Genomic DNA, 15,577 nt, shown 5'->3' with positions numbered 1-15,577 from the left:
TTGGGGGCAAACAGGCTGGCAAGGGAGCAGTTAGACATCAATCAGGCTGGCAGGGGAGTGGTTATGGGGTGATCAGGCTGGTAGGCAGAAGTGGTTAGGGGTAATCAGGAAGGCAGGCAGGTGAGCAGTTGGGAGCCAGCAGTCCTGGATTGTGAGAGGGATGTCCGACTGCCCGTTTAGACCCGATCCTGGTGGATCAGGCAGTCGGACATCCCTTGAGGGGTCCCAGATTGGAGAGGGTGCAGGCTGGGCTGAGGGACAACCTCCCCACCCCTGTGCATGAATTTTGTGCACCGGGCCTCTAGTACTAAATATAAACCACAAATCATTACTAAAATGTGTCCTCAATGAACTTCATGGATAGGAGGAATTTACTCTAGGTATTAAGTGCTATGAAGAACAGAGGGAGAACCCTTATTTCCTATGTGCATCTCCCAGTAATTGTAACACCTTACTCCTCACCACATCCTCAATGCTTATAATAGTTCCTGGCCTACAGTAGAAACTTGAAAAACACAATTGAATAAATAAAATATGTATTGAGCCCTGGCCAGGTAGCTCAGTTGGTTAGAGCATTGTCCCCATATGCCCAGGTTGTGGGTTTGATCTCCAGTCAGGGCACATACAAGAGGCAATCAATGAATGCATACATGAGTGGAACAACAAATCAATATTTCTCTCTCTCTCCTTTTCTCCCCTCTTCTATCTAAAATCAATAAAATAAAAAATATATAGAAAAATGAATGAAATAATATATATCTCTATTTCCTCACTTGTAAAATAAGTTAGATCAAATTCCTAGTCATTCTGAGATTGAAGATATTAATTCCACTTGTAATTAAATAAAATGAATTTTCATTAAGTTATGATAGCAGTAAATTTACCAAGCAAAATGAAAAGTCATAGCCTATTATCTCCAGATATTCTTTCAGGCTCCTCAATTATAAGTATCTTCTTAAGCTACTTATTCACCAATAATAAATAAAACAATAGAAACTTATTTTAAATTATTTTATTTTTAAGAATTTTCTAACACATGGTGTTAGAAAAATGAACTTTGGTACCATGACTTAAAACTTTTTCTCAAGTTTAGCCTTTAAATTAAACACAGTAGCTACACTAAGGATATTTAAACCTCACTCAGAGAAATGCTGAAAATCAAGGCACAAATTCTTTTGTGGAGGGAAATTATTTCAAAGTGCGATTTTAAAAAGCTAATAAAAAGAGTAAGAAGGATAAAATAGAGACCATGCTGGGAAGACAGAAAAGTGAGTAATTCTCCCTAAAAGAGAATAAAGAGGGGGGGCAAAGAGCAAAAGAAAGGCTCACTAACTTATTTTCCTGATATAAAATTCAAGTACTTAAAAGTTTTTTTTAATCATAAAATGCTGCTACTCATCTAAAAGAAAAAGTAATCCTCATTATTTTCTAGAATTAAAAAACAATAACCTCTTTTACTTAAGGATAGTCAGTGATCTTAAGTCAATACTTAGAAATGGAAAGGTTTGCTTTTCTAAATCTAATATCTACATAATATAATCCACCTTGAAAAAATTCATCTGAAGGAACACAGGATTTTATTTCTAATACAAGTGTAAAAAAAATTTAACAATCTAAACAAAAAGGCTTCCAACTGGATATGCAACTTACTATATTTTGTACTAAATTTCTTAAGGACAAACATTGTGCAATACTGTTCTTTATATTCCATCAGGAAGTACTGTAAAACATACCTACACAGGAGGTCAAAAAAAAGTACTTACACAATTGCACAAAAATTCAGTGAGAATTCCAGTTTTCCAACATTTAAAAAATTACCAGTTTTCACTTATAGCCATCTTATCTACATGATGATAAATAAAATTCTTCCCAGGTATTGTTAAATAAGAAAATACTAGTCTCATTTGTCATTGATGCATTTGTACCTGAATATTTTACCAACTGAAACACATATTCAGAAAAATTGTCATTATTCTCAGAGACAATAAGGCAAAGAAATAAATATTTGCTTTTAATATTTTTCCTTTTTTTTCTTCTTCAATCTGTATTTTAAGGCTCAGAGCAGACATTATGATATATCAATTTTTTATAAGGTTTTCAAATGTTTGGCCCAAAGTGAAGTTGTTCTGGTGATGTTACTTAAATATTCCTCTCATCTTCTCAAGTAACTTCAAACATGTTCATGCCAGTCATCCATTCCAAAAGGAGCAGTGATTCAAAGGAAAGTGAATAACTTAGGGATCTATAAAAGACACTGCAATGTATCTTGTTCCATTTTTAACAGGAAGCCCTTCATGTAGATGTGTGAGTCTCCCTGGGTGCATAAAGCTCCAGCCTTTTCTTGGTGATTCAATAGAGCAATTGTATCGTAGAAATTTGCATCCACCTCCCTAAAAGAGATCAAACAAATAAATGTATCATTCTATTATGTTTAATATTTTATCACTAGAGGCCCAGTGCATGAAATTTGTGCAGGGAGGGGGGTGTCCCTCAGCCTGGCCTGTGCCCTCTTGCAATCCAGGATGTCTCATACACCAGTGATCATACTTTTCATACAGGTGAAAGGCATCTTGCTGTTGTATGGGCAGCTACATGTTTTTTGCCCTGATTATAAAAAGTAGTACATAACATGATCCTTATGAGGCAGTAGTACCATTTTCCCCATCTTATGGGTGGAAAAACTGAAGCAGAGAGAAGTTAAGTAATTGGATTTGTCACACAGTTATGTGTCAGAATCAGGGCTGACCAAAAAATGTGCAAGCCAGAGTTCATGCACGTCATCGCTGCATCATCCTGTTTTTTTCAGTGTTAGAGTAGCCTTGCCAGGTTTTAATTTTTAAATCTAAGAGACTGTTCCCAATATATAGGAACGCATGTTCATCCCCATGTGGAATAAACAGGATGTGGACAGTTTGGAGGTTCTTCTGATGAATTAGGACCAAACAGCCACAGATCTTTTTCAAATATTGCAGAAGCCACCTTCCTTAACTGTGTGTGGGATGTAGCCGTTTATAAGCTATGACATAGTCACTCGCGATCCAGGACCCCTCGGGGAATGTCCAACTGTCAGTTTAGAGGTTAGAAAAAAACCTTGTGAGAGAAAAAACAAAACAAAACAAAACAGAGGCCACTCCAGCGAGGGTGGGTTCTGAGGAGCTAGGGTTAACTTTCTGTGTGAAGATTTGCCAGGCCAGGGAAGAGGGGAGGAAGGAATGTGTGTGTGTGTGTGTGTGTGTGTGTGTGTGTGTGTGTGTGTGTGTGTGTGTGAGAGAGAGAGAGAGAGAGAGAGAGAGAGAGAGAGAGAAAGAGAGAGAGAGAGAGAAACCCCCCAAAGACTCCAGACTGTTTTATTCTAAAATACAAAAAACTTTGCTTTCCCCACGTTTTATGCATATCTAAACACAAACCATCCTGTACTTCAAGCAACATGTATTAGGGAAGGAGAATGCAGCCTTAAAGCAAAGGGTGGGGGTGTCAGAAGTGAGTAACTCCTCTTGTCCCCCAGCTGAAGCTCCTTGGGGGCCTGCCTCTTTGCGAATCCACATTTATCTCTAGGTGTGGGAGGTTAGGAAGTGCAGCATTATCCCGGGAGGGGGAGGTCACAGGGACTGCACCTGTGGTACTCGCCCCAAGTTTCATTTCCTCACCCTCCCAGGTCACTTTCCACCCCGCCACTGATCCAGTTAATGGGGTCTGAGGTCTGCAGCAGGACGCCTCCAGGCAGAGAGCACGCTGGGGGCCGGGTGGTCCAGCTCCAAGGTGCCCACACCCCACCCCCACCAGCAACCAGCGGCTCCGGGTGTTCTGCCCTGCTGCACACCAGACTCAATCCCACTGGGTATGGGAAAAATTGGACGGCTCCCGGGTGGTGACTCTGCGGCTGCTGAGGTGGCGGGGGGGGGGGGGGGGGGGGGGGGGGGGGGAAGCTCCCTAGAAAGAGATTTTTCAAAAGCCTTCAGGAAGCCACCTAGGTTAAACAGCCCAACTGGGCTCAGTGAGAGCCAAACTGTCTTCCCACTTGCACCTGCTGGTCTGTGCCTCAGCGGGCAGTCCAGGGGCCCTCCCAGATCCTCCCTCCAACCCTCCCGCCTCCATCGCGCACACCTTGGGAGGGGATGCTGCTGTGCGGGGACTGCTTATATGTACTCCTTCGACCTCTGCACTATCCCAAACTCCCGAACCCCGGGCTCACTTGCGGGCTTCTGAAGCCCTTCTCAGCCACCTCCCAGCTGCGGCCAACACTCAGACCCTGGAGGCCAGCGGCCCTGCAGGTCTGCCCCTCTTTCCCTCCTCCGCTCACTATGCCCGGGTACTGGCACAGTTCCGTGGGCCCTGCAGTTTAGCGAACACGTGCCCAACATCAAGAATGGTTCCCAGTGCCTTTGCCCGAAGGTAACCAGGGTGCAGTCTCCCTCTGGGAACTCAGTCCTGGGGCGCTGCCTTCCACATTTAAATTCAGATCTCATGTAATTTGCATCAAAGAAACCCCGCTCCTGGAGGGAGAGACCCACTGAAGAGACTCCCGAGGCAGTGCGGGCTCGCCTTCTCTGCACTTGTGTGCAGAATGTCATGTTTGCAAACAGCATGGAAACCTGCTGTGCCGCAGGGCTCCAGGGGGAGACATGTGCAGCCACCAAATCAGTGGTTCCTATCTTTTCTCCTCTGCGTACGGAGAAAGAGATTCCAATCCTATCCCTAACCCCAGGTAGCCATGCGCCCAACACTCCTTCCCATGCCCCTTCTCCCAGACACGGCCCTCCAATGTCTTGGCTGCTTCTGCCCGCTCTGAGAGGGGCTGTGCTCTAAGGTCATATGTTTGAATAGTTAAGAAAAAAACAGGCTGAAATTGGGCTTACATGGAACCCGTCCGTGGTAATCGCTTGCTCTACAGGAGCACCCATAGCACCCAAGTTCAATCTGGGACCCCTCGGGGTATGTCTGATTGCAGGTTTAGGTCCAATCCTGGGAGGGATCGGGAACACACTGGCAGCTGGACATCCCTGGAGGGACATAGCAGTGCACCAAGTGGCAGATGGCTAGAGAGGAGCCCAAACCAGGCTGGGTGCCTGCTGCCCCGGAGTCAGGAGAGGCTTCCCGCCGCTGCAGCTGTACTCACCAGCCATGAGCCCAGCTTCTGGCTGAGCGGCACTCACCTGTGGGAGCACACTGACTACCAGGGGGCAGCTCCTGGGTTAAGCTTCTGCCCCTTGGTTATCAGTGAGCATCATAGTGACTGGTTGACCGGTCATTCTGGTCTTTCCGCTGTAACAGTCACTGGGCTTTTATATATATAGATTGGCAAAATTCAAATTATGCCATATAAGAAGAAACTTAAAAAAAAGGGAGGGGGGTTTAAGGCCTTTTTGTAATGACTGAGAAATGTAAAAAATAAAACCCATAATTACCTGAAAATCTTCTCCCACATTATTGAGTGCAATGTTGATGGTAAACGTAGAAGCATCGTGATGAGGGCGAAGAGAACGCTGTCTGTCAGGGGAGTATTTTACCACAAAATTCAATAATGCAAATCCCTAAAAAGGCAAAGTAAATGAATGGATTTGCTTAGCAATAAAAACATAAAATAGCATATGTGTGTAAAAACTGGTAAGAGGTAGGCAGGAGGAATGGGAGAATAACAACCTTTGTATAATAGCCTGCAAAGACCTTCAGTGTAACTGGTGCAATAAACTCCCGGATAAAATGAAGCCAAACATTCTCCAGATCAATTTGCTTCATGTGGATATCATCAGTTGGGACATTTTCATAACCACCAGATATACGGCTATCCTAAAAACAAATTAAGGACATCATAAAGTGTGGTCCACAGCAATCCACGTTTATACTATCTTGGAATTTTTTCAACCCCAAGATCATTAGAAATAAAGAAATTAACAGTTTAATTATGGCACACCATCTGCTTTAACTGCAAAACTATCAAGAAAAACTTAGGTAAAATGGCTTTGCAAATATATTCATGAAGCAAAACATAACAGAGTTTAGTAGACTCTGTTCCTACTTATTTAATGTGTTAACCCAAAAATAAAAAGGCCAAAGTAAGAGGTAACAAGTGTTTATTTGAGATCCAAAAGAGTAGTTATTCAGAAAGCACTGATGCAGACAGAAACCCAAATAGTGTTCTGATTAGGAAACAAAAGCAGTGGGTATTTATGAGAAGGGCTAGGAGAACAATTACAATAGAAGGAAGTATTTCTATAGGTGCAAATAAGCTAGCACAGTGATGCTAATGATAAACAATGTTTTTAATTTCAGTCCAGGTAGTCATAGCATCTTCTTTCTTGTTATCTTTGCACACAATGGTTTGGGATACAATGCTACTCTTGGGTCTAGCCCGAGGTTATTTTGCCCTTTTAACATTCCAAAGATTTGCGGAATAAGATATGAAAGATTCTGGGGTGGCATCTCCAATTCCATTTTAAAGTGGCTCCATTTAGAGTATTTTTACAAATGTGTATTTAAGATCTGACTATAAAGTAAATAAAGTTAATTTCCAAAGTCCTCCCAAGCCTCCTAAAGAATGAGTTTTTTACAGTGACCCTTCAGGCAGTGTTAGCTGCTTGATGGGCATAAATTTGATGGATTATCTACCATAGAAACAAGCTTTCCCTGCTTCGTTTCTCACTTCTACTTTATGGCACCAGTCTTTCTATGACAGGTTTTCATTATCCTGCCTGCAACCTGCTGACTTCAAGTTCTTCATCATTCTTTGAACTTCTGTATCCCTGGTCAGCTAACTAGCTGAGGTTTGTAATTTAACAGAGGCAGTAATATTCAAGAGTATTCCACTTAAATATCTTGGTATTGGGAAGGAGCTGGCATGTGAGAATTCTCAGAGAAAAAAGAAACACATTGAACCACTGACAGTGAGACTTCCTGCCAAGTCCTTGACACTGAATGTAAATAAAAAACTGACTTACACTGAAGGCATTCAGATTCCTTCTTATATTTTATACAAAAAGCTTTGATAATCAACCAGATAAACTTAGTATTTTTCACTATAGCTCACTGTAAAAATGCAGAGAATAAAAAGTGGCCTCAAGAACAACATCACACAGTAAAGACATACATGACCTCACCATCTCTAGCCTGGGACATGATCCTTACAGACTAACCAATGTAATTACATGCATAAATGAGAAACTGAGGCCCAGGAAGATCAAATGTTAAACACTCATTAGGTAATGGCAGAATTAGACTTAAACACAGCTCTCCTGACAGCCTTGGCTAGCCTACTATTCAGGTCTATTCAGAGATATACAACAAAAAGGGCAAATCCACCCTAAATTCTCTAAATACCTACCCTTCCCCCAACCCCACATACACATTTCAGTTTTCTGTGTGAAATTACAACTTACATGATGTTTCCCTCCAGACCACTGGCCATAATGCTCCATTTCTTCCACCAACTCATCACAGGCTTTTTCAGAAAATATGGGAAACCAAAAGACATCTGGACAAGGCTATAAAGCATGGCATCACCATTAAGAGAATAACATTCTGTGTCTTTTAACTAATAACTAGCATTTTAAAAGTAATAGGGCAGAATATTCAATATTTATCTCACTTAGATGTCCTTTTTAAGAGGTCTGTCCCACATTATTGACATTACTATTATAAACAACTAGCGTTCCCGTTGCAGGAAGATTCTTGCAAAAAGGCTTCCTACTGCAATCTACCCCACCCCGCCTGCTTTCCTCCCTTCTCCCCCGGCCCTGCCTGCTCTCCTCCCTTCTCCCCCAGCCCTGCTCTCCTCCCTTCTCCTCCGCCCTGCTTGCTTGCTTCTCTGCAGCTTTGCTCCCTTCTGCAGCTCTTGACTTCTTTCTATGCTGTCTTGATATGGAAATTAACCGCCATCTTGGTTGGTGTAATTTGCATACTCGCCCTGATTGGTTGGTGGGCGTAGCTTGACTGGTAGGCGTGGCTTGGGCGTAGTGAAGGTGCAGTCAATTTACATATTACTCTTTTATTAGGTAGGATACTAGTTTTGGCGATTTTTAACACTTAGGAGACTTTGGTGGTTTTTTTTACATTTTAACATCAGTAAATTAAAAATGTGTCTTAAAGTCAAAGCCAAGCAGCCACTGTGATGTAGTTTTAATGCCACGGTGCTTGGTAAAACATCCATTCTACCGTCACCTGTGTGAGTACATATGCACATCTGTGTGTCCTTTGCATACATGTATTTAGTTGGTGTTGCATTTGCTGAACTGAGTTGCCCTTTAAAATGTCTTTTAAAATGATTTACACTATAATTTGTGACATAAATGAAAAGTTATTATGTATGCAGTGCACTAGAACATATAACATCTATTCATTAATAAGTGTAAAATAACTCTTTCAATATGTATAAAATAAAAAAAATTCTAAAGGACTAGAAAACATTGTGTCATAGTTTAATTGGCAGTATTTTATTTTTCTTTATCATAGTATACAAAATAAAGAGATAACTTAGAATCAAAGATTCCTTATATTCTCTAAAAAAGGTATTAGCAATAGTTTGGGATACTACTAATCTAAAACAGAGTTCATTTTGTAAAAGACATCTCTGAGAAGAGATTCTTGGAGCCCAATTTCTTTCAAAGGTAAACTTTCACTGAAAGATATCTGCCAATGGCTCCTTATTTTTAGTGGTTTGGGAAAGCTACAACATTAACTTATGGACACACGAAACAGTGTGGTGATTCTAGGGGGAGAGTATGAGGCGGGGGGCGTGGAGGTGGAAGAGGGTATATGGGGGATAAGTGGTAATGGGGAAAAAATAAAATAAAGAAAAAATAAAACAAAAAGAAAGCCATGACATTGAGAGCATGCTTTAAAAAAACGCATGATCTTAAAATTTTTGTTCATCTCCACATTCTACAGTTTTATAACTATATGATCCTTAAGGCTATAAAATTGGGAATCAAGCCATATAAATTTTACCTAAAGGGTAATTTCTGCACATTCAAAACATCGCCCACTAAAGCAGTATTGTAGTAATAATATGCCATTCTGGAAAATACAGCAAAAAAGTCTACATATCATAATAATTATTAATACAAACCTGTTCAACTATATTTTCAGTGAAAATCTTTGAATAATCATGGTTTATATACTTTTCCTTCCAGTCCTACAAAAAAAATTCAATTGCACAGATTAAAGCAAATACTTTTACAAATACTTGAATAAACAATATAAAGTATATGCATTTTAGAAATTACTCAACTTATACATGACTGTGTTTTAGACAAAATAATTCTCAGAAACCACAGTTTATATTTTTTAATCTTTGCCTGATTCTATGTATGATCATATCTTTCTATGAAACACAAAATTTTGGTTTATCAGAATTTAAAAATGTGAAAAATATTAAAGTGATTAGATTTGTATACTATATTCTATTCATCTACATAATGTGTTTAAATATGTGTTTAAAAATGAACAATACAGAATCCTATCAACAAATATTAGTAAATATTAACACATTAGTCAATTTGAGTATTACTTATATAGTGAATTACTCTAAAATAATTTCAATTTTAAAAATGTATTCAAAATTTCTTCCTTCACTTCAGTTTTTAATATGTCAAAGAATGATCATAGGGTTCCTAACACATTCACTTCCTGAAGTTACTAAATTTAAGATATAGTAAAAATAGATCCTCTTGATGTTAATTCATGAACCAACTCTCCTCTTTGACCAATCTCTGACACATAAAGCACAGACTTAAATACCTCAATTTTTGTCAATAGCAGCTAAGAAGTCCTTTCCCTGGGTCAAGTGTTTCATTAAAAATCCCAATTATTTAGAGGGTATATATTAAAATATGGAGTTATTATTTAAAAAGATCTCTTCTTAAATATATTTAGGCAGTCTAACAAAATTCTTAATTTTCTCTTTATAAAGTACAAATATAGGAAAGTGACAGGAAAGAACTGAGGTACAGACATAAGATAATTCTAATCAAAACATGTTCCAAAAAATATTTGTCTGAAATATACTTTTTGAGGCAAGATTTCAAAGGATCCAGATAATTTATGTACATTCTTAGTTTAACATATCTCTGCTTATATGTACCTAAGATATTTCTGATATAGAGAACCCAAACTATCTTCAAATTCTTTAATAAATTTCATTTACAGTATATAATTATAAGGATCAAATTACTATATTATCTCATTACTCCCTCAAATACTTATTAGTGTTTGGATTTCAAAATATGGGGAAAAATTAGAAGTAAATAATCATTCATAACATTTCAGAATCCTTCTGTATTCTTTCCTATGTATCATTACTGAAATTAAAGAAAAAAGCCCCTAAGATTTTACATTAATTTTTCATTTTGACTACCTTTCAAATATCATTGAACAAACTGTGACCTTACTAATTTCTTAGAAGTTCTGATAATGGGAAAATCAATAAATATGTTGTTATGCATATCCTCTACAGCAGGCTGTGTGGGGCAACCAGGCCAGCGGGGGGTGGGGGGGGGGCAGATGGGGGAGACAGGCCAGTGGTATATCTATATGGTGAATTTCTAAAGTAAACAACAACTAAGTAAAGCCATAGAAAGAAAAGCTGTTCCAACTCACTTGTGATAGTATCATTGCACTAGAGGCCCGGTGCATGAAATTCATGCATGGGAGGGGGTCCCCTCAGCCCAGCCTGCACCCTCTCCAATCTGAGACCCCTCGGGGGATGTCCGACTGCCAGTTTAGGCCCAATCCCTGGCAGCCGGACATCCCTCTCACAATCCGGGACCACTGGCCCCTAACTGCTCACCTGCCTGCCAGCCTGATCACCCCTAACCGCCTCTGCCTGCTGGCCTGATCACCCCTAACTGCCCCCCTGCCAACTGGGTCGCCCCCAACTGCCCTCCCCTGCTAACTGGGTCGCTCCCAACTGCCCACTGCCCCCCCCCCCCCCCCCCCCCCCGCCGACCTGGTTGCCCCTACCTGCCTCCGCCACAGGCCTGGTCACCCCTTACTGCCTGCCCCACTGGCCTGTCTCCCCCAACTGACCCCCCTGCTGGCCTGGTTGCCCCACACAGCCTGCTGTTCAGTCGTTTGGTCGTCCCTCACTAACCCCCCTGCCAGTTTGACTGCCCCACACAGCCTGCTGTTCAGTCGTTTGGTCGTCCCTCACTAACCCCCATGCCAGCCTGGTTGCCCCACGCAGCCTGCTGTTCAGTCATTTGGTCATCCCTCACTAACCCCCATGCCAGCCTGGTCACCCACGCAGCCTGCTGCTCAGTCATTTGGTCGTCCCTCACTAACCCCCTTGCCGGCCTGGTCACCCCACGCAGCCTGCTCTTCGGTCATCTGTCTGGTTATTTCAGTCATGACGGCCCCTGGCTTTTTATATATTAGGATAGTCTCCAAAGAATTGAATTTTTACACAAACATCTACAATTCAGGACATAATCTGGAATATTTTTTCAGGAAGCTAACATTACCTAAGAAATCAAATAATACTCTTTTTCAAAATAACAAGAAATTTAGCACTAAAGTAAAATATGTAATTCCACCCTCACCATTAAAAAAGCTTCTTCTTAAGTCCATGAAGATGTGAAGCTAAATGAACTGGAGGTGCTATCCTTTATTTATCTACTAGAGGGCCAGTGCACAGATTCGTGCACCAGTGGGGTCCCTCGGCCTGACCTGCATCCTCTCGCAAACTGGGACCCCTAGGGGGATGTTGGACTGCCAGTTTAGGCCTGATACCCACAGGCAGGTGGCCTGCGGGGATCAGGCTGAAATCGACAGTCCAATGCCACCCGCCGCTCCTGCCTGCTGCTCCTGCTCATCCTGACCCTGCTGTTCCTGCTGCAGGCTCATGCCCAGTCAGTCCTGATCAGGAGAGGCTCGCACCACTGCCGAAGTGGCGCTCGCAGGCCATGAGCTCTGCGCCTGGTGCCAGTTGGTTAGCTGAGCAGCGTTCCCGCTGTGGGAGCACACTGACCACCAGGGGGGCAGCTCCTGCATTGAGTGTCTGCCCTCTGGTGGTCAGTGAATGTCATAGCGACCGGTCGACTGGTCATTCAGTCACTTAGGCTTTTATACATATAGATTTATGTTTTATTAATCCTCACCTGAGGATATTTTTCCATTGATTTTTAGAGAAAGTGGAAGTGAAGGAGGGAAGGAGAGAGAGAGAAAAAGATAATAGATAGATAAACATAGATGTCAAAGAGACATCAATTGGTGAAAATACTTTTTATAATATTTATTTTTTATTCAACAGAGTATTCAGAGACCATTAAATTTCCTATTCCTGGTTGTCAATTACTCCTACAAAATAAAACAGAATTCTGATCAGGTGGATTAAGAGTTTGTAATTTAAAACTTTTACTATTGGCAAGGGAAAATCCTAAATAGTAGTATTACAAAGATGATCCTTTAAGAGAGTATTTTCCCTTGAATAAATGTGCTGACTTCACTACAAAGAACAGACCAAAAAAAAAAATAATAATAAAAAAGTTAATTCCTATAGATTCAAATCTTTCAGAGAAGAAATAATTTTAAAATTTAAAAGGAAATTGTTTCCCAACTCAAGACTTTCTTTATATGTTAAATCCAGTTACTCTGCAATTTTCTCTGGCTATCTTTAGTTAGTATATATTCACAAAATTGTTTTTAAAAATAAACAAGGATAGAAAATGGTGGCCCAATAGGCAGATGTGTCATGCACCTCATCCTGGGGCCAAACTGGAAAAGCAATTAAGTCAGAGAACATCAACCTGGAATTAACAAGTTAGACACAGCTGAGGAGACAATTTACAAGAAGGAAGGGCAGAGGACGCCTGGAGAACGGTAGGAATGGGGATCTGGACTGAAGAGGGCCAGCCAGCCAGTGGGCCGACAGGGTGAGGAGGAAGCTGTGGTGCACCAAAGCTGCGTCCCTTGGCAACAGGCATAATATCCAACGGTGAAGAAGAAAAGCCACAGGGCTGATGCTGGCATGGAAATCCGGACATAAGACCACAGCCACACAAGGCTGAGGCGGCCTGAGCAGCGCAGTGCCAGGGGAAGAGAAACATGCAGTGTAGTGGTTGTTTTGGTTTTGTTTTGTCTGAGCTATTATGCACTACACCCAGAACATAGGACTTTTCAATTGCAAACACTCACCTGAGGCTTCTGTGCAGGGAGAAAGCACAAACTTGAGGAGCATGGGAGAGGCTGGGGAGGGAAGTATGGCAGAGAGACATGGCCAGGACTCCTGCATTGGGACATTCTTAAAGCTTCCAAACCTAAGTGGCCATTTCTCTTCTGAAGAGCTAGCCCCTCCCAGTAGCCACAAGACAGGTAATACAGCCTGCCACACCCTGCCTGAATTTTGAGCTATGCGAAGGAAAATAGGCAGAGGCCAAGTTTACAAGTCTGAATAGGCCCAAAGAGCCCTCAGTAACTGGAGAGGAAGACATGCCGGTCCACCCTGCTGTTATGGGAACCAGACTGATAAAAACTCCAGATTGCTAGCCAATCCCACTGGTCTCCATACAAGGATCTCTGAATAAACAAGGCCAGAGTAATATTTTGGGCCACTCACTGAGGAGTACCTCTGGGTCAGGGAAAAAACATCCATCTGATTCCCAGAAAGCCAAACAGCATCACCTGCTCCTAAAGTAAGGTGACCAGACGTCCCGCTTTTGGTGGGACAGTCCCGATTTTTAACAATTTGTCCCGCGTCCCGCAGCGTTTTAAAAAAGTCCCGATTTTTGGAAAGAATGCACGACAAGCTAGGGAACAGCGGGAGAACGGGAAGGGAATATACGGTTTTCGGCGGCCATGTGGCTATTTAGCCAGGATATGAGTTTTATATTATTTTTGTTAATTTTATAATGTTAAACTTTAATAATAACAAATAATTGTTGAGAACTGATTATCAAGAACTGCTTATCAAAGTTGGCATTGTTGATCAGTTGTTAGAATTCGACCACCATTGTTTGGACTTAATGAACAATGGCATTTTTTGGGATTGGCAACGACGAAAACATTTTGTAACTGTCTCTCAGATGATACACATCGTACTGCGTGCTAGTAAGCTAGTTAAACAAGTGATGTCATTACAAATCAGCTATTCAGATAATTTAGGTAAGTAATTTATTTATTTATTTCATAAATCCATAAATTTTCTTGAATTTAGCAGACAGTACTCGTATTATTTATATTTTATAGTGGCAGCAAAAAGTCTAGTGCCGGCCTTGAAAGTGACACTTAACGACTTACGTTATGGCAAATTCAGAGGAAAAATAATACAAGTTAGTATTGTTATTATTTAGAAAGAAATATAGGATTAAAATAATTTTTAAAATATAGTTACTTTATAACAATCAAATTAATTTAATTTATAAACTAACAATAAAATATGTTCATGTAATTATGTACCTACTTACTGTGTTTTTAAGCAATATGTATATAATAATTTATAATATAATTTTAAATTATTTTTTTTAGATTTTTAACATAATGAGTAAGAAAAGAGGGTGCAAATTCAATGATGATCTAAGAAGTGAATTTCCTTTTATTAAAAAAACCAAAAGCAATTACAATATAGACCAAATTTTTAATCAAGAACCCCCCACCCCGGGCCGAAACCGGTTTTCTCAGTGGATAGAGCATCGGCCTGCAGACTCAAGGGTCCCAGGTTCGATTCCGGTCAAGGGCATGTACCTTGGTTGCGGGCACATCCCCAGTAGGAGGTGTGCAAGAGGCAGCTGATCGATGTTTCTCTCTCATCGATGTTTCTAACTCTCTATCCCTCTCCCTTCTTCTCTGTAAAAAATCAATAATTAAAAAAAGCCAAAAGATAGTGTCTCACAGTGGTCAGCACCTAACTACTTAAAAGGAAGCCCAGAATTGGCACACAGAACAGAAGAGTGGGATTCTAAACAAGCTGCCACAGGGCATTAAAACTCAGCTGAAGTGAATGACATTTCACTTTTTAATTTATTTTAGTATTATTATTTTTAAAATTTTGATTTATTATTTTTCACCTTTTTCTTCCTTGCTTCTCCTTTTTTCATCCTGTTTTTCTTCTCCTTTCCCCATTTTAGTTTATCTCTTTCCTTTCTTTTTACCCCTTTTTAAAAATTTATCTTTATCTGTTTTATTGATGTTTTATTATTACAGTAGTCTCTGTTGGCTTAGTCATACAGCTAACTTGGTCTTCCCTGCTCTCCTAACTTCATTTCCCCTTCTTTTTTATTTCTCTGCACTACTCAATTCTTTTTTTCTCTACTCTCTGGCTCTTGTCTTCTCCTAATTTTTTAATTGGTTTCACTTCCTAAATTCAGGCCTATATGCTCTCTTCTCTATTCTCCTTTTCAAATCCTAAATAATAAAAAGGTAATATGCAAATTGAGCATCATACCCTCACAAGATGGCTGCCTATGACCAGGCCAGCAGGGGAGTTAGTGAGGGATGACCAAATGACTGAACAATCAGGCTGCATGGGGCAAGCAGGCCGGCAGGGAGGTCTGTGAGGGACGACCAAACCACTGAACAGCAGGCCGGTGTGGGGGGTGACCAGGCAGGCGGGAGGGCCATGAGGGGTGACCAAACCAGCGGGGGGGGGCAG

General features: G+C 40.9%; 1 protein-coding gene across 2 annotated transcripts in view; it reads right to left on the bottom strand.

Annotated features, from left to right (window-relative positions):
- Window positions 1-1,071: 1,071 nt before the first annotated feature.
- Window positions 1,072-15,577, bottom strand: part of PLOD2 (procollagen-lysine,2-oxoglutarate 5-dioxygenase 2) — a 234,771-nt gene continuing 220,265 nt past the window's right edge. Inside the window, exons 15-19 of one of the 2 annotated variants that reach the window (XM_079765499.1) lie at window positions 9,062-9,127; window positions 7,374-7,478; window positions 5,641-5,787; window positions 5,406-5,531; window positions 1,072-2,390 (exon numbers count right to left, since the gene is read on the bottom strand). In XM_079765499.1, coding sequence (XP_079621625.1) covers window positions 2,235-2,390; window positions 5,406-5,531; window positions 5,641-5,787; window positions 7,374-7,478; window positions 9,062-9,127 — 600 coding nt within the window. In that variant the 3' untranslated portion in view covers window positions 1,072-2,234. The remainder of the gene's footprint in view (window positions 2,391-5,405; window positions 5,532-5,640; window positions 5,788-7,373; window positions 7,479-9,061; window positions 9,128-15,577) is intronic. The other variant, XM_079765498.1, reaches the window with a different exon arrangement.

Source organism: Cnephaeus nilssonii, assembly GCF_951640355.1.
Source record: "Cnephaeus nilssonii genome assembly, chromosome: 3".
In the NCBI taxonomy this organism is placed as follows: domain Eukaryota; kingdom Metazoa; phylum Chordata; class Mammalia; order Chiroptera; family Vespertilionidae; genus Cnephaeus; species Cnephaeus nilssonii.
Note: the sequence above shows the minus strand (reverse complement) of the source record. Positions and strands in the feature narration are given on the sequence as shown.